The sequence below is a fragment of the Antechinus flavipes genome, chromosome 4 (assembly GCF_016432865.1).
Source record: "Antechinus flavipes isolate AdamAnt ecotype Samford, QLD, Australia chromosome 4, AdamAnt_v2, whole genome shotgun sequence".
Classification (NCBI taxonomy): domain Eukaryota; kingdom Metazoa; phylum Chordata; class Mammalia; order Dasyuromorphia; family Dasyuridae; genus Antechinus; species Antechinus flavipes.
In genome coordinates this window covers 107,998,227-108,023,059 of record NC_067401.1, presented here as the reverse complement: position 1 = coordinate 108,023,059, position 24,833 = coordinate 107,998,227, and the positions used below count along the sequence as shown (strand labels likewise).

General features: G+C 35.7%; 1 protein-coding gene across 1 annotated transcript; it reads left to right on the top strand.

The window, feature by feature from the left end:
- Nucleotides 1-24,278, top strand: LOC127558699 (Fc receptor-like protein 4). The gene is made up of 8 exons (XM_051991940.1): nt 1-31; nt 1,605-1,625; nt 2,762-3,007; nt 3,494-3,760; nt 3,996-4,280; nt 9,646-9,933; nt 10,551-10,688; nt 24,209-24,278. Exons 1-8 carry the CDS (start codon nt 1-3, stop codon nt 24,262-24,264), a joined length of 1,332 nt encoding a protein of 443 aa, XP_051847900.1. The 3' UTR covers nt 24,265-24,278.
- The last annotated feature ends 555 nt before the right edge of the window (nt 24,279-24,833 follow it).

The following is a 24,833-nucleotide window of genomic DNA, read 5'->3' as shown; positions in this document are numbered from 1 at the left end:
ATGATGCTGTGGACAGTGCTATTGATCCTTGGTGAGTACAACAACTCAGAGGGGGACCTGGATTGGCACCAGATAGAGTCCTAGTTTTCTGAGAATATATTTTCCCCAGAATAAAAGCCCCTGCCCTGGGGAAAGTGGTATAGATAGAAAAGCCATCTCCTTTAAGAAGGTAGGAAATTTAGTATTTTCTTAAAGTCGGGCTCCAGGACCAGTGCAAAGTTGAAGAGAATGAGGATTAGGCAAATGTGGGATGCTAGAAAAACAATAGGAAAATGGACAACCCTGATATTGTGGGGGGAAATTGCTGACATCAGCTTCTAGGTCTCTAATATGTTTGTTTTTAATTTTAAAAGTTCAAAACATTGGATTATTTTACATTGAACCAAATAATTTGTAGATACCTATGGTTGAGTACCAAGTTCCCTTTCAACTCAACATTTAGTTATTTGTGATCTGTGATTCTATAATCTCTTTCTAGACATCAGTTAGGAAATACACTTAAGTGTAAAAATTATATGGGGCTTCAAGACACCTTCTGTTTCATTCTTTTTATTTTAAAGAGAAGAAAATGGAGGACCACAGAGATTAGGTGACTTGCCCAATTCACTTAATTGGCAGGGAATCTGGTCTAGAACCTACATCTCTTGACTCTTAGAGTGAAGATCCTTTCACTCTACTCCATTGCTTTTAAGTCAGAGTTCCTGTGTGTATAAGGGAAAAGCTATTCTCTTTATACAATGCCCTTCCCTGACTGTGCTATTTGATTTCATTGTTTATCAGACTTGAGAGTCCAAACCTTTAAAGGGATCAATTATATTGTAAACTCTTTCAAGTCAGAGACTATCTTTTGCCCTTTTTTGTATCCACAATACTTAGCAAAGGGACTACCATGTAATAGGCAATTGATAAATGTTTATTGGATTGAATTGAATCCTATCAGTTGGAATTTTGAGTTCCAAACATCTGTTTAGTGTTTAAAGATGAGTAAATTGATTAATAAACATTTGTTCAAAAATGTAAGATATGCCAGGCATCAATCAAGTCACTGAAGATACAAATGCAAAGAATGAAACAATTTTAACTCTCAAAAACCTTGCATGCATCAGTAAGTCAAAGTACACAGACCTAGATGGCTTTAAAAATAAATGCAAATTGTTAAAAAAAATTTAGAGAATTCAGGGGGCAGGGCATAGTTTTTGAAGGATCAGAAAAGGCATCATGCTGAAGTTGGGTGCTTGAGGTGAATCCTTAGGAAGTGAGGGATTTTATGAGTGAATTTGCAGAGGACATGCACTGCAAACATGGGGGACAAACAGTGCAATGGAGAGACTCCAGAGATGAATATTAGGGGAAAGAACAGACAGGCCAGTTATCACGCATACAAAGCCTGTGAAACAGTATGGTAAGACTGGAAAAAGAGATTAGGGCCAAGTTGTGAAAGGCTTTTTAAAGAGTCATATTTTTTTTAGATTAAGTATTGCTAGGAGATTAAAGAAAGTTGATAATATCTCTGAGGGATCTAAAGAATTTTTGAGACGTTAGAAAAGCTGAAAAGTTTGAGAATTTCCACTTCATTTAACTTCTGGCTCTTTTCTCTTCCCCAGGTTTGTTCAGCACACAAATTGGTGAGTCGCCCTTTTCTTTGCTCTTTGAGGTCTTCTTCAGGACCACAGGATGACCACTGAAGCTTCTCTGAGCTGCCCTGCCTGCTCTGTACCTCTTGGTTGAGGTCTGCAATGCCCCAGCTCTCTTCCTTGACTGGCCCTGGGCCTCAGATTCAGGCTACTCTCAGTCCCTCCAAGGTTTCTGCTCAGGATTCTTCTCTCTCAACCTCCCCTCACTACCACCAGACATGAACATTGATATAATTATCTATTATTTTGAAGATTTGAGGAGTAGTCCTGGGGCATCCTAATGCAAACAGGACCAGTCTTTGAATTATAAACTGTTACATTTTAGAGCAGGAAAAGATCTTGCAGATGATTTAAGTTAATCCCAGTTCACAGAAAAGGGAACTGAGGTCTAATTTGGAGAAATCATGTGTCCAGGACCACCGAGTTTCAAACTAGAATCCAAATTTAGGTCTTCTGCAGAGGAAAAACTATTGGATTTCAAATCAAGAGACTTAGATTCAAATCTAGACTCTGAAATTACCTACAGTGTGAGCTTAGACAAGTCACTTCAGCTTCAAGCCAAATTTTCTGTAAAATGGTGATAATGACAATCATAAAACCTCTTTCACCTGTATGGAGGATGAAATGTGATAACATGTACAAATAGCATTGGACATACTCAAGTGGGAAATAAACTACATCTTGAATGTCTACTTCATTTGGACATCAATTTCCAAGGAGGCTTCAGAACCAGCCCAGTCTTCTGGGTACCTGGCCTGTCATTAAAACAATATTAGTCTTGATCTCTTGGGTTCATTTGGGCACATTTGATTCCCTCCCCCCCAAAAAAAAAAAAAACCTCTGAATCTTTGTTTGATATTTAATTTCTTCTGTTGGTTTGGATTGGAATCATAAGGAGGCTCAGCATTTTAGGAGGCCAAAGGACTTTTCTCTGGTTTTTACTAAATTTCTAATTACGTATGTGCTAGGGGCCAGGACAGGGGACCTCAATCTGGAACTCCAAGCTTCAGGGTTCCATCCCAAGGGAGTGAGGGTCCAGGATTTCTCTGCTTCTCTCCTATTTTTCCCATACTCTAAGAACTGTGTACAGACACCTTCATCTCATGCTCTTATTTTCTCTTACACAGCTATTGCAAAAAAAGCCATAATGCACCTCAGCCCTCCATGGACCACTATCTTCAGTGGGGAAAATGTGACTCTGACTTGCCATGGAATCAACTCCTTCACATCAGGCACAATATGGTGGTACAAAAACCAACAATTGCAAAGAATTTGGTCTACCGTCAGCATTCAGACTAATCAAGCTGGAGAGTACAGATGTCAGACTCAGGACTCAGCCCTCAGTGACCCTGTGAACCTGGTAGTTTCTTCTGGTGAGGACCAAGAGCCTCACCAAATCTCAGGGTAGAGTTTCTAAGTATGATCTCCTCAGGAAGGGAGGGACAAGAGAAGAGGTACTGGGGCTCTAGAATGCCATATGATATTGCTGGGGCAGCAGCAGAACTGGGGCGGGGATCTACTACTCACCTTCAATAATTCAGAAAATAGTTGAATACCCTGAAATTCCTTGGAAGCTAGGGACTAATTGACCACTGAGGGTAGCACAATAAAGAATGGGACTCCCTTCTCAATGCCAATATATTGGGATTATCTGAGAGAACATCATTTAGGAAAGCTCCTTGTTCCAGGAAAAGAGATATGGTGAGACATTTGGTTCAAGTGAGAAGCATGGGGGGGAATCTGAATCCTACATTATATACCAGATAATCTCCAGATTAGTCCCTTTAGATTCAGTTGGAAGGAGGATGTGGGAGAAAGATGAGAGCTGAATCTCCAATGTCTCCTGGGTTCTCTTACAGATCTGCTGATCTTGCAGACCCCATATTCTGTGTTTGAAGGAGACACATTGGTCCTGAGATGCCGAGGACGTGATGGTGGTGGGACAATCACAAACATGACATACTATAAGGATGGAAGGATATTTTCTTATTTCCTTAAACACTCTGATTTCTCCATCTCACGAGTTGGCTTAAGTTACAGTGGCAAATATCACTGCACAGGAGTTTTTACGTATATAATAGTTCCTTGGGAAAAAAGTTCAAGAAAAGTAGACCTTCAAGTCCAAGGTATGAGTTTCAATCCTGGAAGGCAGAAAGAGGAAGGGGAAGGACTGTTCAGAACCAGGGTCTATGTGTGGAAGGCTGGTTAGGCACATAATAGGAATATGAACTCACAGTTGGAGCATAGAAGGGAAATGAGATGGAGTCATCTGTATGTCCCTTCATATGTTCACTTGAGAACATAAGACATAACCCCAGGAATTCTGACACTCGTTGTCCTGGCTTTTCTTCTTCTCCCTAGAATTGTTCACACCTCCAAAGCTGAAAATGGTAACTTCTGAGCCTACAGAGGGAACTGCAGTAACGCTGAGCTGTGAGACCCAGCTCTCTCCACAGAGGTCAGATACCAAACTGCACTTCTCCTTCTTCAGAGATGGCAGGGTCATCACATCAGGCTGGAAGAAGTCTCATGTGTTCCAGATTCCAGCCATCCAGATAGAAGACTCAGGGTCATACTGGTGTGAGGCAAAAGCTGTGACTTTGAATATTCGGAAACAGAGCAGCTACATAAAGATCAGTGTGAAAAGTGAGTGTCTGTGATGCATGCCTGGATTTGAGAAGTGGAGGGAAGGACACTGGCATCAGTCAGGGGTTCCTCAAACTATGGCCCACAGGCCAGATGCGGCAGCTGAGGACGATTATCCCCTTCACCCAGGGCTATGAAGTTTCTTTATTTAAAGGCCCACAAAACAAACTTTTTGTTTTTACTATAGTCCGGCCCTCCAACAGTCTGAGGAACAGTGAACTGCCCCCCTATTCAAAAAATTTGAGGACCCCTGGTAGAACCGGGGATACTCTGTAATGTGTTTTTCCTCTTCCCCCTGAGGATGGGAGTAGTATTGGAGATAGCCAACTAGCTTTCCTCTGGGTCCTTTTCATTAAGACATCAGGAAACTTATAAGTAAATAACTTGCTAAAGGCAAGTAACAGAAAATTGCTGTAAACAAACAGTATGAATTCCACCCTGACCAATCTCCCCACAAATCAATTTAAAATGTTTTTTCAAAATTTTCAAGAGTTTTAAATTCTCTCCCCCTTTCATACCTTTTAGCACCCATTCCTGAGTGTTTTGACAGGAAGACTCCCTGTTGATTTATATTACCTGTAGTTATTTTAAATGGAATTTGTCTTTCTATTTCTTTCTGCTGGCTTTTATTGATAATATGTAGAAACACTGATGATTTATGTGGATTTATTTTATATTCTGCAACTTTGCTAAAGTTGTTAATTGTTTCAACTCCCTTTTTGGTTGATTCTCTAGGGCTCTTTAAATATACTATCATATCATTGGAAAATATGCTTTGTTTCTTGGTTGTCTATTTTTAATTCTTCAATTTCTTTTTTCTTGTTTTATTGCTATAGCAAGCATTATTTTCTGATAAACTTTACCCTTGATCATATTGGAAAGGCTTCTAGTTTATCTCCATTATAGATAATGCTTGCTTTTAGTTTTAGATAGATAATATTTGACATTTTAAGGAAAACTCCACCTATTTCTATGCTAGCAAACATTTTAAATATGAATGAATATTGTGTTTTGTCAAAATCTTTTCTTGCGTTGATTGTTATAATTATAAATTTTTTTGTTGTTTTTGTATTTGATATAGTCAACTATGCTGATAGTTTTCCTGTTGAACTAGGCCTGGATTTCTTGCCTAAAAACCACCTGGTCATTGTTTATGATCTTTGTGATACATTGCTGTAGTCTTCTTGCAGTCTCTCTCTTTTATTTAAAAATTTTGTTATCAATATTCATAAGGAAATTAGTCTATAATTTCATTTTTCTGTTTCTGCTTTTTTTCTGGTTTAAGTGTCAGCACCATATTCGTGTCATATAAGGAATTTGTTAGGGTTCCTTCTTTGCCTCATTTTTCATATAATTTATGTAGTATTGGAATCAATTTTTCCTTTTATGTTTGTTAAATTTCATTTATAAATCTATATGGGTCCTGGAGATTTTTTTCTTAGGGAAATAATTTTTGACTTGTTCAATTTCTTTTTCTAAAACAAAAATCATTTACATATTATATTTCCTTTTAATAGTGAAATTAACCTTTTTGTAAATATTCATACATTTAGATTGTCAGTTTTATTGGCATATAATTGAACAAAATAACTCCTCATAATTGTTTTAATTTTATTTCCACTTTCATTTTTGATAAAATAATTTGATTTTATTTTCTAATCAAATTAATCAGTTTTATCTATTTTATAGGATTTTTCATAAAACTGGATCCTAATCTTATTAGTTCAATTTTTTTAACTTTCAATTTTATTAATCTCTGATTTTCAAGATTTCTATTTTGGTTTTAAATTGGACACTTAAATTTTGTTCTTTTTGTAGTCCTTTTTTAATTGCATGCCCAATTCACTGATCTGTTCTTTCTCTCTTTTATTGAAGTAAGCACTTAGTGATATAAAGTTTAAGCTGGAATTGCTTTGACTATATCCTCTAAATTTTGGTATATTGCTTCATTATTTTCATTATCTTTTTTTTTTTTTTTTGCTGAGGCAATTGGCTTTAAGTGACTTGTCCAAGATCACACAGCTAGGCAGTGTTAAGTGTCTGAGGCCAGAGTTGATTTTCATTATCTTTAATGAAATTTTTAGTTGTTTCTATGATTCATTCTTTGATCCTCTCATTCTTTAGGATTAGATTATTTGATTTCTAACTAATTTTAAATTGATGCATCCAAAGTCCTTTATTGAAGGCAATGTTCATTGCATTATGGTCCTATATTTAATTATTTCTGCCTTTCTGCATTTGCTTGTCAGATTTTTATGACCTAATACCTGGTCAGTTTTTATGACTGTGTCATATGCAGCTGAGAAAAAGCGTATTCTCTTCTATTCCTATTCAATTTTCTCCAGAGGTCTGTCATCGTTACCTTTTCTAAAATCCTATTCATCTCTTTAACTTTGTTCTTAATGTTCTGGTTGGTTTTCTGGAAAGTCTCTGGACCAGCCTTCCTTTCAGCAGATTAATCACTACAAGAATAGCCAGGTATTAAAGTCCAAATTCTTTATTGTCTCCTTGCTTGGGGCCCAGGATAGCTTGGTCTCAGTGGAGGAAATGCAGGACAGGCCAACCACGGTGGTGTGAGATGGAGTGAATCTGTCTCTGAGTCTGAGAGCTTGTGCTCCAGCCTCCAGCTACCACAAAAGTGGAAAATGGAATGAATGTGTCTCTCAGTCCAACCTTGGCTGAGTTTGTCCCAGCTTATATGCTCTATTACAGTTAAATCCATTCATCATACTAAGTATAAGCCAGTCATTATATCATTAGGAAACCATTATTTGTTGTAAGATTAAATCAATCATACTGAACTAGAGAACTATTAATCATCATGCTAAACTAGATAACCATTGTCTTACCAATTCCACTTAGTTAGCACCTTGTAAGAATCCTTGTTTCAAGTACAGATTTCTGGCCCATAACATTTTATGGTTAGATTTTTCTAATTCTGAGAATACCAAATTAAGGTTTCCTATTAATACAGTTTTACTGTCTATTTCTTCCTATAACTCCTATAACTTGCTACACCATGTACTGCATAAATATTCAGTATTGATTCTATTTCACCATTTCTGGTACTTTTTTTTAGCAAAATTATTTCCCTGGTTATTTTTTAATTTAGTTTAATTTTGCTTTTGCTTTGTCCAAGATCACGATTACTAGTCCTGCCTTTTTTGCTTTGAATGAAACATAATTCTATTTGAACCTCTTCTTTTAATTCTATATGTGTGTCTTTCCAATTGTATTTCATGTAAACAACATTGTAGAACTCTAGTTTCTAATCCATTCTGCTATTTGCTTTGATTTTCTGAATGTCATTCATATGTCATTCATAAAATGACTTCATCTCATTCATATTCACAGTTAGGATTATTAACTATGCATTTCCTTCCATCATATTTTCTTCTTTTTGTTCTTCTCTTTCTTCTCTTTTTTAACCCTATTTCTCCTCAAAGGTTTATATTGCTTCTGACTACTGTCTCCCATGATCTTCCTTTCCTCTTATCTTTCCCCTTCCTTTACTTCATTTTCCCTTCCTACTCTTTCCTGATAAAAAAGATATATTTCTCTAATTTAACATTTTCTTTTTTCCAATTATATGTAAAAAGTTTTAACATTCTTCGCCCATCCCGAATTTTGAGTTCTAAATCCTCTTTCTTCCTCCCCTCATTGAGAAGGAAAACAATTTCTATCTAAGTCATTCTGTGGAAGAAAAAACAAACTAAAAACAAAATCCTAAGAAAAATAAGGAAAGGAAAAGAAAAGCATCTTTGATCTGCATTTAGGCTCTATCTGTTCTTTGGAGATAAACAGCACCTTTCATTGTTAAGTTCTAGAGAATTATCTTTAATCATTGTATTACTGAGAATAATTAAGTCATTTATAGTAGGTCATTATATAATTTTGCTATTACTGTGTGCAGTAATAAAGTGTTCTCCTAGTTCTGCTGATTATGTTTTGCATCAGTTCATGTGAATCTTTCCATGTTTTTTTTTTTTCTGAGAGCTTTCTGCTCATCATTTCTTAAAGCACTATAGCATTTCATCATAATCATATACAACTTCTTCAGTCATTCCCCAATTAATGCAAATCCCTTCTTTTCCTATTCATGCCACTGCTAAAAGAGCTACTATAAATATTTTTGTACACATAGGTCCTCTTCCTTTTTAAAAATCTCTTTGAGATACATACCTAGTAATGGTTTCTATGGTTAAAGGGGATGCAATGGTTGAATCAGTATACAATTTCACCTATACAATTTCACCAATAGTACCTTAGTGTTTTATTTTTCCCATATTCTCTCCAGTATTTGTCACTTTTCTTTTCTGTCATATTACCCAATCTCACAGGTGAGATTTGGTAAGTCAGAGTTGATTTAATTTGCCTTTCTCTTGTCAATAATGGTTGAAAGCATTTTCTTTCTTATGACTATAAATGGCTTTGATTACTTCTGAAAACCACCTGTTCATATCTTTTGACCATTTATCAATTAAGAAAGGCTCTTATTTCTACAAATTTGATTCAGCTTTCTATGTGCGAGAAATGAAGTTTTATCAGAGAAACTTATTGTAAATTTTTTTCACAGTAATGATTATCAATTATGCATTTTTCTTCCATTCTATTTCCCTGTTTTTTATCCTATTTCCTCCCCTCTCCTTTTACCCTGTCAATTCTCAAAAGTATTTTGCTTCTGACTTTTTCTCCCCAAAATGCCCTCTTTTCCATCAGCTCCTCTTTTTTTATCATCTTCCCTTCCTACTTTCCTATATGGTGAGATGTTTCTACCCATAACTAAGTATATTATTCCCTCTTTGAGCCAGTTCTGATGAGAGTAAGATTCATGTGCTTCCCATTCTGTTTCTCCCATTTTTTCCTCCACAGTAAAATCTCTTTCAGGTCTTTATATGTCAGATAATTTAACCCATTCTATACTTTCCCTTTCTTCTAGTGTATTCATTTTCATACATTAACTTTGTTTTTTTAGATAACCATGCCATCACATTCAATTTACAACTCTGCTTTCTGTTTATGTATACTCCTCCTAACTGCCCTGGTAATAAAAAATTTTTTTAGAAGTTTTAAATAATACTTTTCCATGTAGGTATATAAGCAGTTTAATCTTATTGAATCCCTATTTACCTTTTGTCTGATTAAGAAAATTTATTGTTCAGATTCGCATCTACAATAAGACAAACTTCAGAAGAAAAAATATTTTTAGTGATTTATAGAAAAGACCATTTCTCCTTTCCTTACTATATGTTTCCCTACATTCCCATTGTATAGACATGTCCAAGTTGGATGCTGCTTTCCCTGTCATCCTTAACGTTCTACAAAGTCATGGAGGGCTCTCATATGTCAACTTGTGTTTACCCAGGAATCCCTATCTCTGGCATCCTCATGGAGATCCAACCTACTGGGGGGCAAGTGACTGAAGGAGAGAAGCTGGTCCTCATCTGCTCGATAGCTCAGGGCACAGGGAACATCACATTCTCCTGGCACAGAGAGGGCATTAATGCAAGTCTGGAAAAGAAGATTCAACATTCTCTGGAGGAGAAGTTTGTGCTCCCTACAGTGACTGAGAATGATGCAGGGAAGTATTACTGTACTGCTGACAACAACATCAGCACCATCAGCAGTCTGATGTCAAACGTCATTGTGAAAAGTGAGTTCCCACTCCGTTTGTCTCAAACAGTCTTTGTTCACCTGGGTGGGACCTCTATGGGGTCATAAGACTAGCAAGGGAATCAGAGAGCTCAGGTATCCAAAGTGATTACTCTTTGAAAGAAAAAAAATTTAAAAGGAAAATTCATTTTTCTAGTAGATTCCCAGGGAAATGTTAATTAGAAATTATCAAACATTTCTGTGGAAATTTATCTGTTAAAGCTAGAAAGTTATTTGCCTATAGCAGGCACCTAATAATTTCATATAGAATTTCATATATTAGTGGCTAAAGGATCTATAGAAACTAAGAAGATAGAAATATTTATTCCAAACTGAGCCTATTTTATGTCTGCTAACCTGACAATCTCTCAAAATTCCTTTTCTTATTCTTAGGCTGCAATGTGGAAGATGATAGCACATTCTTTTGATAGTCTCATAGGGTCTGCATCAATATTGTATTTTATTTTTCATAAAGAAAGGCATCACCTTGCATATATAACCTTAAAGAAAAACCACCTACACTTGGAAGTAAATTAGATTAGGTTGACTCTACTATCTCAAGTGCCACCAGTTAAGGTAATAGCTTCATCTTCCAATTTTTCTACTCTGATCCCTCAGGTAGAAATCTCTCCTCCCCATTCAACTCAAGTGTAAAGATTGATCACTTATCTCTTGGACTCATTGTGACCCAGTTCATTGTGATTGTACTCGCTGCTTCTGTACTTCTATTTTTCTTTGGACCTTGGAGTAAGCCAGGTAGGTAACTTGTCTTTCTTGAACTTTAGTACACAATGAATCAATCACCTTTGCCCAAGAAACTATCTTTTCTTCTTGATTTCTATCAATGTCATTATCATTCATTCAATTATCTCGGACCTCAAATCTTTAGTCAATAGGGATGACTCTTTCTTCTAGATCTCGCATTGACAGTCACCATGTCCTTACAACTAGTCCTTCCACATGCTTCTTATCTTTCCTGTTTTCTAGTATTGTCACCCTAGTTTAGGGTGTCACCTCATGCCTGATTTATTGAAATATACTTCTAAATGGATACTCTGCCTCTCAATCTCTCCCTCCCTCAATCCACTCTATACATTAATATCAGGTTAATCTCCCCCAAATAATATTCATTACTAACTTTTCAGCTAAAAAAAAAAAAAAAAAAAAAAAAGGTCAATGGCTCCATTGTCTATAGTCCAGGATACAGTTCTTAGTGAGAAAAGTCTGAGTTCAACCCATCTTTTCAGCTTTATCCCTATTTATCACCAACATAAAACCTCTGCTTTTGCCACATGAATCTCCCCAACTTTGTTCAAGCTAGGCTTCCCCTCTGAAATGCTCTTTCCTAATTTTCTGCCTATCTATACTCTGTCTTCCTTTCCTTCTTGTTTTAACTCATTCACAATTTTTTTCCATATATTCATAAATACTTGTCTCTCACACTGCGCTAGGCATTGAGAAAAAAAAAAAAACCTAAGTTCCTCATTTAATCATTATAGTATTTACATTTCTATAAGTCCTTTAGATTAATATACATATTCTTATCTGAGTACTAGAAAGAGATCTCAAATCAAGGTTTCTTAATTCCAAGTTTGCCATCCTACTTGTCAAAGGCAAACTTAAATTTCATTTTCTCTAAAGAGTTCAGCTCATAATGATTTCTCTGTTTTCTGGAAACTTTTCATACTTACCACCTGTTCCACTTATCTGGTAATTGCTATATATTGTAGGGAACCTTGAGCAAGTTACTTAACTCCATTTGCCTCAGTTTCCTTATATAGAAAATGAACTGTTGGCAAATCACTCCAGTATATCTGCCAAGAAAACTCCAAATGGGGTTAAGAAGAATTGGAGATGATCGACAAAAAAAATGACTGAACAGCAACAAAATTGTTAACTTTTCATATGTCTTTGAGTCTTATATTTTGAAAGCAGATCTCATGTCCTACTCTTCTTACATGTTTTCATTTATTTAATAAACATGCATTGGATTGAGTGTCTGCTATATACCAGACACTGTACTTAATGCTAGAGATACAAAGACAAAAATGAAATAATCAAGTAGTTTGTGCTCTAGTAGGGGAAATTGTATGTACATATACAATAAGAATATGGATAAGAACAGGGATCAGAGTGGGGATGGGATAAAGATGGGGATGGGGATGTGGGTTAGACCTATGATTTTGTTGCTATAAGAAACTTTCTGGTAAGAATATTCTCCTTACCAACACAGGCCAGCAATTTCTTCACAATTCATAAACTTAGTTGTATGTGACATGGAGAATTTATGTGGCTTATCCAAGGCCACATAATATAGTCTTAAATAGAACTTAAATACAAGTGTCTTGGCTGTGAGGTCGGCATTCTATGCCAAATTTCCTCTGTGTCTGTATATCATACACACACACACACACACACACACACACACACAGAGCAACAGCAACACAAGGTAAATCTGGAGAATGGAGAGTGGGGGGATCAAGTGACTTAGGATATCAGGAAAGGCATCCTTAGCATTCATTGCTTCTGGGTTGCATTCCATATCTTCTTCCACTGAAGTCATAACACTGGTAGCTCTGCTAATACTCTATATTATCATACCTATCATCTGCCTCTTGGAAGCAAATAGGCAGCACTAATCTGAGCCTAGGGCAGTATTTTGTGCATAATAAAAACTTAATGAGTATTTTTTGTTTTATTGTTTCAGAAATGGTAAACAAGCTCCTAAAATCATATCTTTATCCTAAAATCATATGTTTATTTTTCTCCAACCACCATCTATCCATGTCATTGCTATTCTAGCACTCTAAAAACAGGAGGAGGTGGTTTGGTGATCTATCTGTTGTAAGCAGAAGATGTAACCCCCAAGAACCCCATCCAAACTCAGTAGGAAGAAGTTATTAAAAATAATAAGTGGTTTCAGAGTGCATTAGATAGGGAGAAGAAGGAGGCATGAAGACAAGCAAGAAGTAAGAACCTCTATGTAACCTGAGAAACTAGGAGGAGGCTGTTCAAATCCCTTTCAGAAAATTTCTTCCCTGATGTGAGACCTTGGTTGAGAGATAATACCATTTAATAACTCTATAATTATTGCTTTTTAGAAAGTCACTGAAAACTAAGGAGCCCAAAAAGAGATAAAGAGAATTCTGGGTGTTCTGTGAGTCAACAAGACAAGTCAAAAAGCATTTCTTAAGAACTATGCACCAGACATTTAATGCTTATAAGATATTAAGTGGAACACCAACTCCCTTGGGAATGAGCAGGGATAGCATCCTTATGGGGAATAATCCCCAGGCATTTCAAGGGTTCACACTCAGGATGACCAAATCATTTACTAGTGCCCCATCACATTGCCTCATAGATCATCTGTTGAGGCTGATACAAAGACTGAAGGCTTGTCCTGTAATTTAATCTGGTCCTATATTTCAGAGCATCCCCAAACTCAGGGACATCTTTCTGATACTTCACACAAAGACTACTCCTCTCTTTTCAACAGATTCAAGTCATTAAAAAATTTAAATAATGTATTATCTTTCAATTACATGAAAAGATGGTTTTCAAAATTCATTTTTGCAAGATTTTTTTGCTCCAACTTTTTTTCTTATTCCCTCCTTTCCCTCCTTCCTTCCCACTCTAGCAACAATCTTATATAGGTTATACATGTACACTCATTTTTAATGTATTTCCATATGAGTCATGTTAGGAAAGAAAAATCAGAACAAAAAAGAAAAGCTAGGAGAAATTTTAAAAAAGAAAGAAACAAAAGGGGAACATAATATGCTTAGATCCACATTCAGTCTCCATAGTTTCTCTGGATGCATATAGCATTTTCCATTTAAAGTTTATTAGAATTGCCTTGGATCACTGAATTTCTGAGAAGAGCTAGTCCATCATATTGACCATCACACAATCTCAATATTGCTATGTACAATGTGTTCCTGTTTCTGTTTGTTTCACTAAGTATCAGTTCATGTAAGTCTTTCTAGGCTTTTCTGAAATCAGCCTGTACGTAATTTCTTATAGAACAATAGTATTCCATCACATTCATATATCATAAGTAATTCAGTCATTCCAGGTCCAAGTCATTTTGGTATTTAGGCAGAGGTGGAAAGGAGGAAAGTGTGGATTGGCAGATAATACCAAAGATATAAGCAAATAGTGAAAGAAGATTCTGCTTATATCACAACTAGTCTTCCCTCAAGCTTTATAGTTATGTCTTAGTCTAGCTATTTCCCTAGATGCTCTCCTTAGATTTGATTTAAATCCTTCTGGTCTCAGACATTCCCTTACCAAGGATCAGAAGGCCCAATTCCTCTTTCCAAGATCTCATTCCCCATATGTGGCTCCATCCAATTTCTGGACCCTTTAGTTTAGGGTACTTAAAATTTTAAAGTCTACAATAATTGATGTGTGTTGTGGGTCCACATACTCTCCATCCCAGTTAAACTTTACCTACAGACTTACAAAGAAATTCGTATATCATCAATTTCATCCCCAAAGATATAACTATACACAGATTATTTAGAAGGAATAAAACTTAAAAATAATCTTCTATTTCTGGCTCCTCTTTGTAAAGCACTTTCCAAATCATTTTCCTCATTACACATTTCTCAGTAGACAATATAAGCATATATCCCCATTTTACAGATGAGAAAACCAAGTTTCAAAATCATAAAATGACCTTCCAAGATTATGTGCTTGTGACAGAGCAGGAATCAAACTCAAGACCTCTAACCTTACTTTCTATTCTTTGTTGCCATGGGGAGCTTTTAGAGTAGACTGGACAATAGCAAACACATTGAATAAAGGACAACCATTTTATCCATTGACCTGCTAAAGTGAAATACCACCAGGATTGGTAAGAAAGCAAAGGGTGACCATATCCAAAGAAAGAGTCCTTGTGGGAAAGCAGATAGAGTGTTGGACCTGAAGCCAGAGAGGCTTGAGAAGGAACCCTGACTTTTAATATTAAATAGCTATGCAACCCTAGACAAATCATTTGAAAATTGCTTATCACTGACCTTATTTTCATCTTCTGTAAAATTAAAGGGATTAGACTTGATGACATTTAGGCTCCTTCCCAGCTCTAAATGTATGATTCTATAAGATGACACCAATGATAACATCACATATAGTGAAAGCATCTTTATGTGATTTCTTTATCCCCTTTTTAACTTCTACATAAATGATCATGTATTTAGCTTTAAATAATAACAAAACCAATGAAATTTAACATTTACCACTTTCACTTGAAAGTATCTATGATAACCTATCAGTTTTTCCTTCTTCTGCATCCTCTACTACTGCTACTTTGAAAAAGTTGTAGTCATTTGTGTTGTTGCTGTTGTTCATCCTTCATTCTGGAAGAGGATGTTTTGACTTGCACATGAATTGGACTTAAGTAACAAAGAGATAGACAAAATCATCATCTTCACACTCTCCTCCATAGTGGTCAAAGTCCAGTGGTGAGACAATAGTCAAAATGACTGGCAATGGCCCAAGATGCAATAGATGACCTTGGGTTTTCTAAATTAAAGTAAGGTCTCTCCTGAGCCTCAGTTTGTCTGAGACAATGTCCATTCAATGACTAAGGGCTAGGTAAGAATTGGGACAAAAAGTGGCCTAATTTACATCATAAGAATATCAATCTGTGAAGGAAAGACTCTCAATGTTTGTGGCCAGAGCAGAATTAGAAAAATATGCCTTGTTCTTTTTGCAGAGCTGGAGGATCATGGATTTAGAATACTGAAAGTAATTCAGGTCGGACTTGGTTAATGTCATTGTGTGCCTTGACTGGTCTCACACTTATCTATTTTTTCCATAGGATTTCATATCAAACTTTTCTCACTTCTTGACAATTCTCATTTTAACCATCCTTGATTGCATTATAGTATTTCATTAATTTCCAGACAGTTGAAATTATTCCCTGACTTGCCCTTTTCATTCCATCTATAATGGCCTCCTTGACATCCTTTATACACAACATTCTGTCTCTTATAGTTAGACCTTTATATTGAATCCACATTCCTAAAATGCTATCCTTCCTCACTCTGGCTCTTAGAACTCATGATTTCCTTTAAGACTCAACTCAAGTACTATTTTCTGCAATAGGCTTTTTTTCTCCTCTCTCCAGCTAATAGGCTCTTTTCCACTGAGGTTACTTTGCATATATATATGTCCATGTTTAAATTGTTTCCTCCATTAGAATGTAAACTCTTTGAAGCTGAGTTCTGTTTTATTTCTCTTTATATCTCCAGTATCCAGAATATTTTCTGGTATATAATAAGTCTTAGTAAAGTATTGTTGATAATGGATTTCTCAGAGAGAAGGAAATAATGAAAGAAAAGAGAGAAACAAGAAAGAAAGTAGAGAAATATAGAGAAAGAAAAAGGCAAAAAAGAGACAATAAAAAGAGAGGGGAAAGAAAAAAAGAAGTTGAAAGAGAGATACAGAAGATGATGAGAGCAAAAAGGGGGAGAGAGAGGGAGCGAGGGAAAGAGATGGAGAGAAGTATATCAACTGTAATGTGTTGCTAAAAAATGTGAGACAAAAGTATGTTCTTCAAAAATTCTCTAGTCAACACCATAGTTGCTATTTTGCTAGGGTGTAGTTAAAACAGTTTTCTTGTCACAATTTCTATTTCTCTATTGCTTTTCCATTTGAAGAAGCAAAACTATGGGTGTAGAAGGTAGGGCAGAGGGCACAGTGTTATGAGTTCTAAAAAGTAAAATGATTTCCCACCATGAGTTTAGTGATAGTTGAATTGAGAAACCCAAGGAAGACAGAAAATAAAGCAGTGAAAAGAAGTTAGGAAATACCTTACAGAAAAATTGCAATGTAACAAGTTTTACCAGCAAGTCTTACACTGGCCATCTTGCAAGGAGCTAAAGAGATGCTATAGATCCAAGATGTTATGTTTCTTTCCAGCTACAGAAGAGAGAAACTTAATTCAAGAACAGGACTTAAGGGTAGAATTGAACTAACAGGAGAGTTCTCAAGAAGGCAGGAAAATAGAGAGAGCGGAAGAGAGGTGTGAGTATTTGGGACAGCAGAGTAGTAAAGATAATCACATCTTTTTCTCCTTGATTTCTCACCTCCCAGAAACCTGGAGCAACAAGATATCAGGCTTTATTTTAATCTATTGTGGAACTCACTGAAGGGGTTAGGGTGTACCAGGAGGTAAAAACAGAATCAGAAGAAATCATGGTCTTTATCCCCTTTTCCTGACTTATTTAAGAAAGATGTATTTTAAATCTGTTTCTAAGCAGATGTTAAGATAGCCAAGTTATTCAACTAATCTCCTCATTTAATTTGAAGCTCTCTTTACCTCACTCAGCCTATACTGAGTATAGAACTTGTACTGAACCAGTAACAAAAAAACTTTTTTGAAAGATGGCACCTGACTCATTTTATTTCTCACAGTCACATATTTTGACTCCATCCTTGCATTTCTTTGTGTCTTTGGGTTTATAATATAAAACAATTCCAAGAGCCATTCAAGAGAAAGTGATCTTTCCTAGATCAGAGCCAAAAACCCAATCTCCAATTCACTTTGAGTTTTTTCTCTTTTACTAAGGGGCATAATCATGACCTATTCGTATATTTCATAATTAAATTTGCAAGGGCAAAATAACTATGAACTTGGAATCTTTTAAATCTGCTTCATCAGATCATAAGCTTGATGTAAAAAGAGTCCAAAGAGCAGACCTGATTGTATGCTAAGCTTCTATAACTTCTGGTGCATCCTGGCTGGGGAGAAGAGAACTTCCTAGCTATTGGCGGAGAAATTTGGCTAAACATAGGGGAGGGGAGGGGGGGGAACCGAGCTAGTTGAGGAGAAGAAAGCTTCCAAGCTATTGGCAGAGTGGAAAGTGTGGCTGGAAAGATAAGAGAGATCTTTACAGCTCCTGGCTAAAACATCTGTCTTGAGAAGAGAAATAACCATTAGGTGAGGATAGTGACTGAGAAGCTATAGTCATTTCTGGCAATGAAAGGAATATTAAGTATGGTATCTTCAGTAGCTAGAGAAGCCATAAAACTAGCACCTTAAAGGTAGATAGATAAGCATATGTAATATATTCTGGATATAATAATGAATATGGATCTCTCTATATATAGATGATATATTCTCTATAGTGTATAAATTGATGATGTATGTAATATAGTCTATGTAATATAGAGATCTCTATCTCTAGCTATAGATTGTCTTTGGATATCTATATATCATATATTATATCATCTATCTATAACTAGATCATTATATCTATTTATAGATAGACAATATAGTTTGTAATATACTCTATATAAAATTATCTGGAAAGGTAGATTTTTTATATATAAGACTACATATTTTACATAAAGAAATCTCTATCTTTATCAATAGATAGATTATATAGTTAATACATTATATAATAATACATATAGGAGATCTTGATATCTATCTATGTTCAGGGTTCTCTTTTTACTTGTCTATTCATATGAATAGAAATATGTAGATATATTATATTTAGATCTATGTAGAACATAGAAATAGACATCTATTATTAGGTAAAATTATAGGTAAATCTATATCTAGATCTACATCGATTTCTATTTCTGTATCTATAGCTATAACTGTAGCTGAAGTACAGAAAGAGACTGAAAGAGGAACTCTCAATAGCACCCCTGAGGGATGGATAATTCATGAAAGAGCTATAACCAGTACATACATAGTTAATACTATAAGGAGTGTTAGGTAACTCTAAAAATAGTCAGAATTGACAATTAGCTGACGTGGATAATAAGATCACTTGGTTGGGAAGCAGTGGAGAGCAAAGCTGTTATGCAGCTGTAGTGAGCAATGCCTGGTGAGGAAGTTGTCTAGCAGAGAGAAGAATGAGGCATCAGCCTTTTTGCTGATGTTGGAGGCATGATGTTGCCTGCACCCACATAACTTTACCCACATGTTTCCTGTATGGGTATCTTTTCAAGTGAGGTAATATACATGAAGCACTTTGCAAATCTTGGAGGTTCATGTAAATGTTAGCAATTATTATGGGTGGTGCTGGTAATGATGGTACCCATGTCTGTTCCCATGTGTGGATGCCCTATACATAATTGCTAGAAAGGAACATTCTTCCCACTGAGGAGATATTTACAGGATAGTGAACTCAAGGGTTTTAGTCAGTACATTTTATTTTGTTTTACTTAAATGACTTTAATTAAAATGTCTTTATTATGAACTAAACATGCCCTATGACCAATTGGTAAAAATAAGGCATGTGAGTGGAAGATTGAAAACTATATTTTGAGAAGCTAATCATTCACAAAATATCTGGAACCTAAGGGAACTAATTCAGATGTCATAAATGAGAAATGTGCTAGGGTCTACATTGTGTTTAATCTACCACATTCTATTTGTATACCACATATACTATAGAGTTCTACCTGGAAAATTCCTACCCAAAATTTTAATTTTGGATATTCCTATTTCTGGAATTTACTGATGGAAAAACTATTGTTTTTAGTTTCTGATGACATAATTGAATTTTTCAATATGTTGTATTTAATATACTAGAATAGTCACAAATACTCATATATCAAGATGCTATCAAAGCCTTATTATGGAGACTATTCAAGTAATAAGTTGAAAATAATACTTTTAAATGCTGTTGATTCAGAGTTAGGATACTGATGTGTAGCAATGCACCTTTAGCATCAAAAAAGATTAGTAGGTAGAAGAGTACGTCTTGATGTAATCATTCAACAACAGAGTCATAGATTTAAGTCTGGAAGAGACCTTCGAGTTTGTTTCCAGAGCTGGGAAGACTAAGGCTGTTCTGTATAATCCCAGAAACAATAGGAAGCCACTAAAACATACCAAGAGAGAGACATTGACATATCTGTGCTTATAGAAGATCACTTTATCCCTTTGGCAGCTTGTGGAGGATGGATTGGAGTGAGGAGAGCTTGGTCAAGAAGACCAATTAGAAAGTCATTACAATCATCCAGGCAAGAGATAAAAAGGTCCTAAACTAAGATGGCAGCACCATGAGTAGAGAGAAGAGATGCTATGGAGATAGGAAAAGCAAGATTTAGTGATTAGCTGGAGATAGGGAGAGGGAAAAGGAATAGTTTTTAAAATGCCAAGACTACAATTTAGAAGAGTGGGGCGGGGGGGGAATGGAAGTCATTCAGTTTGGTGGAGAGAAGGTTAGAATGGAAAGGTAATGAATTTATCTTTATAGATAAGTGACATGGCACAGTGCACAGAGTACCAGGTGTGGAGCCAAGAACGCTCATCTTCCCGAGTTCATATCCAGACTCAGACACTAGCTGTGTGCAAGTCATTTAAATTTGTTTACCTCAGGTTCCCCACATATAAAATGAATTAGGCAAGGAAATGGCAACTTATTTCAGTATCTTTCCCAAGAAAATACCAAATGGTTAAATTAATCAATTAATTAATTAAAAGGAAAGAAAATACCAAATGGGATCATGAAGAGTTGAACACAACTTAAATGATTCAACAATACTACATGCAGCTACTGTTCTAAGCACTTTTACAAATATTATCTCATTTGATCCTCATAACAACTCTGGGAAGTAAGTGCTATTATTATTTCCTTTTTAATAGTTGAGGAAACTGAGACATAAACTGAGAAATACAAAAGTTCAATAATTTTCTCAGGATCACATAAGTAGTAAGTTTCTGAGGCTGGCAAACACTACATATCTGGCCTTGATTTTTTGCTTTGCTGATTTTCTAAACTTACAAAAGTGATAGAAAAAATATTAATAAAGTAAATTAAACTTTAAAAGTATATGTATGTTTTTCCAGAAAGCCAATTAATGAGATTCTAATTTTGAGATTCTGTTGTGTTATTTTGATAACTTCCAATGTACTCCTAAATATATTTCAAAGATAGTAAAATAATAAGTATAAAAATTGGAGTCTTGAAAAAACACAAAACTTGGTGGGTAAAAATGGCAAAACTGCTTCTATAGCATGTGATTGTAGGGGAAGTACTGCACACACTCCACACATCATCCATCATCCCGAGGCAAAGCCTGAACCCCACCGTGGCCATCCCTTTGACTTAAGGCTTTGGGTCCTCTCAGAGTACATGCTATTATCACTCATTAATGCCAGTGTCAATGAGTTTCAGATCCTCTTTGTCTGGGCTTGGAGGAAGTGGTAGGTCTCAACAGGAAAGAAAATATGCATCTATGTGCTCTAAGAAAAAGGCTTTCAAACCTCTAGTCTATTTAGGGATATAAGGAAGTAGCCTCCAGACCTACTTGAAATCAAGAATGGTTGAAAACTACTCAGAGTATAGTAAAGAAATGGAGGATTAGTCTTAGGTGTGCAATAAATATGAACAATCTCATTGAGTGGAAGAGGGAGAAAGGAAATGAAGAATGGGAAGGCTTTTTTTTATGAGTCAGGCTTCAGTGTTTGAGAGGACAGTGCCAGGGTATCAAGGCTCTAGATGGTATTGAGGGACTAGAAGGCTCATCAGGAATTAATGGTCCAGGAGTGAGTAGATGACTACTTGATGGAAGGCTGAACTGAAAAAGCCAAGACTGCCCTGGAGTGAACCATAGCTTTTGGGCAGGAATAATGCAACATTTCACTGACAATACCAGCAGAAAGAAAAAAAAAAAAAGGATCAGTGATAAGATTAGATTTTTCTTGGGACAGTATGTCTGAATTATTAATTTCCTTAGTTTTACCTAATTTGTTTGGGGAAGAACTGGTTTAGTTATAGGAATATAAAGTAGGGAGAGAGGAAGAAGGGAGAAACAAAGAATGGGTGACCTAGGATGTAGAAATTGTAGAGCAGAATTTTACATTTTGATAAATTATTTTTTTAATGTAGGAAAGAGCTCCATACACAAAGGAGAGGTGAGGGCTATCATTGTGTGGTTTGAAAAGAAGCAGAATAAGCATCTCTAGCCTTTTCTCTCCCTATCCTTCTCAAAGGAAGGAGTGAATTACTACCAGGAGGTCAAGCAAGACATTGAGGCCTAAGACTGGTCTTCGGTTTTCCCCAGAGAGAGAGGGTACCAGGCCAGAAGTGTATCTGTCAGCCTTCAAGTAGTATTAATCTAGGGACATGATTAGGTTCCTTGTCATTTGGGAGAGGAGGACCCCAAGATCTATATCCATGGTTTGACCCCTTTCTCACCAAATTCCACTTCCACAATGAATGCACATAACAAAATAACAAAGAAAATTCATCTATTCAAATCAGCATTAAAATAGAAATCACAGAAAGTACACATAAGAGAATATATGACAAAGACTGCACAGTGAAAGTACTCTCCCATTGGGAATTAGGTGACTCCGCTCAGCCAAGAGAAAATGTGCTGAATTCCTCAAGGAGAAACTTTCCTGGAGTCTCTAGCGTAACAAGGTAGAAAAGGGGCCATGATAGAGACCACCTGATCCTGCTGTACTTCCCAGAGCCTTTTCCTTTAGCAATCTGAAGTAGTATTAGCCCCTTCCATCTTTCTCTCGTGAGACTAGAAGCCAGAAGCATTCAAAACAACTCCATTCTTGAAGAGTACCAAGGGAGATTGAAAGGGGACTCATGAAAGCTGAATCTCTCTTGCTTCTCAATAACCCATCCCTGTTCTTCACATAGGCCAAGGCTCACATCATCACTGATAAGGAGAGCTTCCCATAAGAGGGATTACGAAAAAGTGATGTCTTGTTTTCATAATCATTTCTAAGGGACTCATAATACTTTTTTATTCTATTTGGAAGGCTGGCAGAAAGAGAAAGCTTCAGGATATTTTGAGCCAAATAAGAGATGGGATATGTGTACAAGAAAAAGTTGAAGGCCCCAAAGAGCCACTTTAATGATGCCTTGATTTTGCTAAGGATTGGTCCCGAGTATGATAACAGCAAACTCATATTTCTATAGTACTTTTCGGTTTGCAGAGCTTTTTTCTATACAATGACCCTCCACAGTGTTTAGTGCAAATGAAATTCATTTTACAAATGAGGATATGGAGATTCATAAATAAGAAGTGAAGAAAATTGACAATGATCATAGAATCAGTATCAGATATAGACTTGGAAACCAGAGCTTTCTACTCCAGATCCATCATTCTTTAGTGGAACTGGCAAAAGAGAACAATTTGCTTTTAACAGCAGTGAAAGTAGTTGAATCAAGCCTTGTGGAGCACTTAGAGCTTGGTCAGGCATCAAAGATGCCAGGATCATGGGCCATCACTAATTATCCTGACTTTTGTCTTGCCAGTGGACTTCAATGACTATGAGTGGACTTCAGTGACTATGAAAGAGGCTGACTAGTTTGTGCAGCTGTGACTCACTTAAATTCATTTTACACAACAGTCAAGACATCACTTTGCAATATCATTGGTCCTTTTGAAAATGAAGAACAAATAACAATATCACATATGATGTCTATATATTATATGCTATTATATATTCTTTTTTTCTAGATATATTATTTTATATGTACATAAATATATATAAGTATATCTTAGATACTATATATAGAGATAAAGAGAAGTAAGCTATATGTATATGTATATCATATATGTATATATGTATGCATATCTTATATATGTATATCTCATATATTACATCTACAGATAGAAGAAGAGATGAAGTAGCTCTAGTGATTTGATACCTTTTGTTTCAATCTCATTGTCATTTCCATATAGGCTCCTCCTCACTCTTCTGCATTTTCTTGTGTAGCCAGGGATTTATCAAGGGACCTCTCATCATTTGAGTCCCCCTAATTCTCTTAATGAACTTCTCTTACTGTCTACAAGGAACAGACAACAAAGATAATGAGGTTTAAGCTCTTCTCTATTAGTCCCCACCAATGTAACCAGTTGAATTCTAAAAGTGGTAAACCTTATTATGCCTCAGAAACTCTGTGTCTTACATTTTGCATCCTGCAGTTTCATCAAGTGAATTTTGGAGACCCCATTACCCTTGTAACAAAAAATAGTAAAATTAATCCAATAGACTATGCTTTGTAATAGGAGCAATATTCTATACCTAAGTCTCCAGTGAAAAAAGAGAAATAAAAGTTTTCTTATCTCTTCTCTGGGACCAATATTGATCATGATAATTAACCTTGATTTAATTTTAGGAAAAGATTATTTATTATATTAATAATCTTGCTGCATGTGATTTCTTCCTGCTTCTGTTTGCTTAACAACTCATCAGTTCATATAAGTGTATGCATATTTCTCTGAATTCTCATATTCAATGTTTCTTATGGTTCAATGATATTCCATTATATTTACAGGCATACCTCAAAGAGAAACATTGCCAGTTCAGTTCCAGACCACTTCAGTAAAATAATTATTACAATAAAGTGAATCATAAAAAATATTTTGGTGTCCTAGTGCATATGAAAATTATATTTATATTATATAATAGTTGATTACATGTACAATATTGTCTAAAAAAAAAGAAGATACCTTAATTAAAAATACTTTATTTCTAAAAAATAATGCTAACCATCGTCTGAGAGTTCAGTGAGTCACAATCTTTTTGCTGGTGGAGGATCTTGCCTCAATGTTGATAACTTCAGACTGATCAGAGTGGTGATTGCTGAAGACTGAGGTGACTTTGGCAATTTCTTAAAATAAGACAATGAATTTTGCTTTATTGATTGACTTCAATTCACTTGAACACTTAAAGGCCATTGTAGAGTTATTTACTGGCCTAATTTCAATATTGCTGTTTCTCAGGGAATAAAGAGGAAAGAAGAGTTAGTTGGTGGAACAGTCAAAACACATACCACATTTATCAGTTAGGTTCTCACCTTACATAGGTGTGGTTTGTGGTGTTCCCAAACAACTACAAAAGTAACATCAAAAAGTGCCATAATATAATAATACAAAAAGTTTGAAATATTGTATTACCAA

Bases quoted from the DNA above. Each gene is read 5' to 3' on its own strand.
- LOC127558699 (XM_051991940.1), top strand. From the start codon at position 1: ATGATGCTGTGGACAGTGCTATTGATCCTTG. The intron at 3,761-3,995 runs GTATGAGTTTCA...TCTTCTCCCTAG, and splicing joins AGTAGACCTTCAAGTCCAAG to AATTGTTCACACCTCCAAAG. The intron at 4,281-9,645 runs GTGAGTGTCTGT...GTGTTTACCCAG, and splicing joins CATAAAGATCAGTGTGAAAA to GAATCCCTATCTCTGGCATC.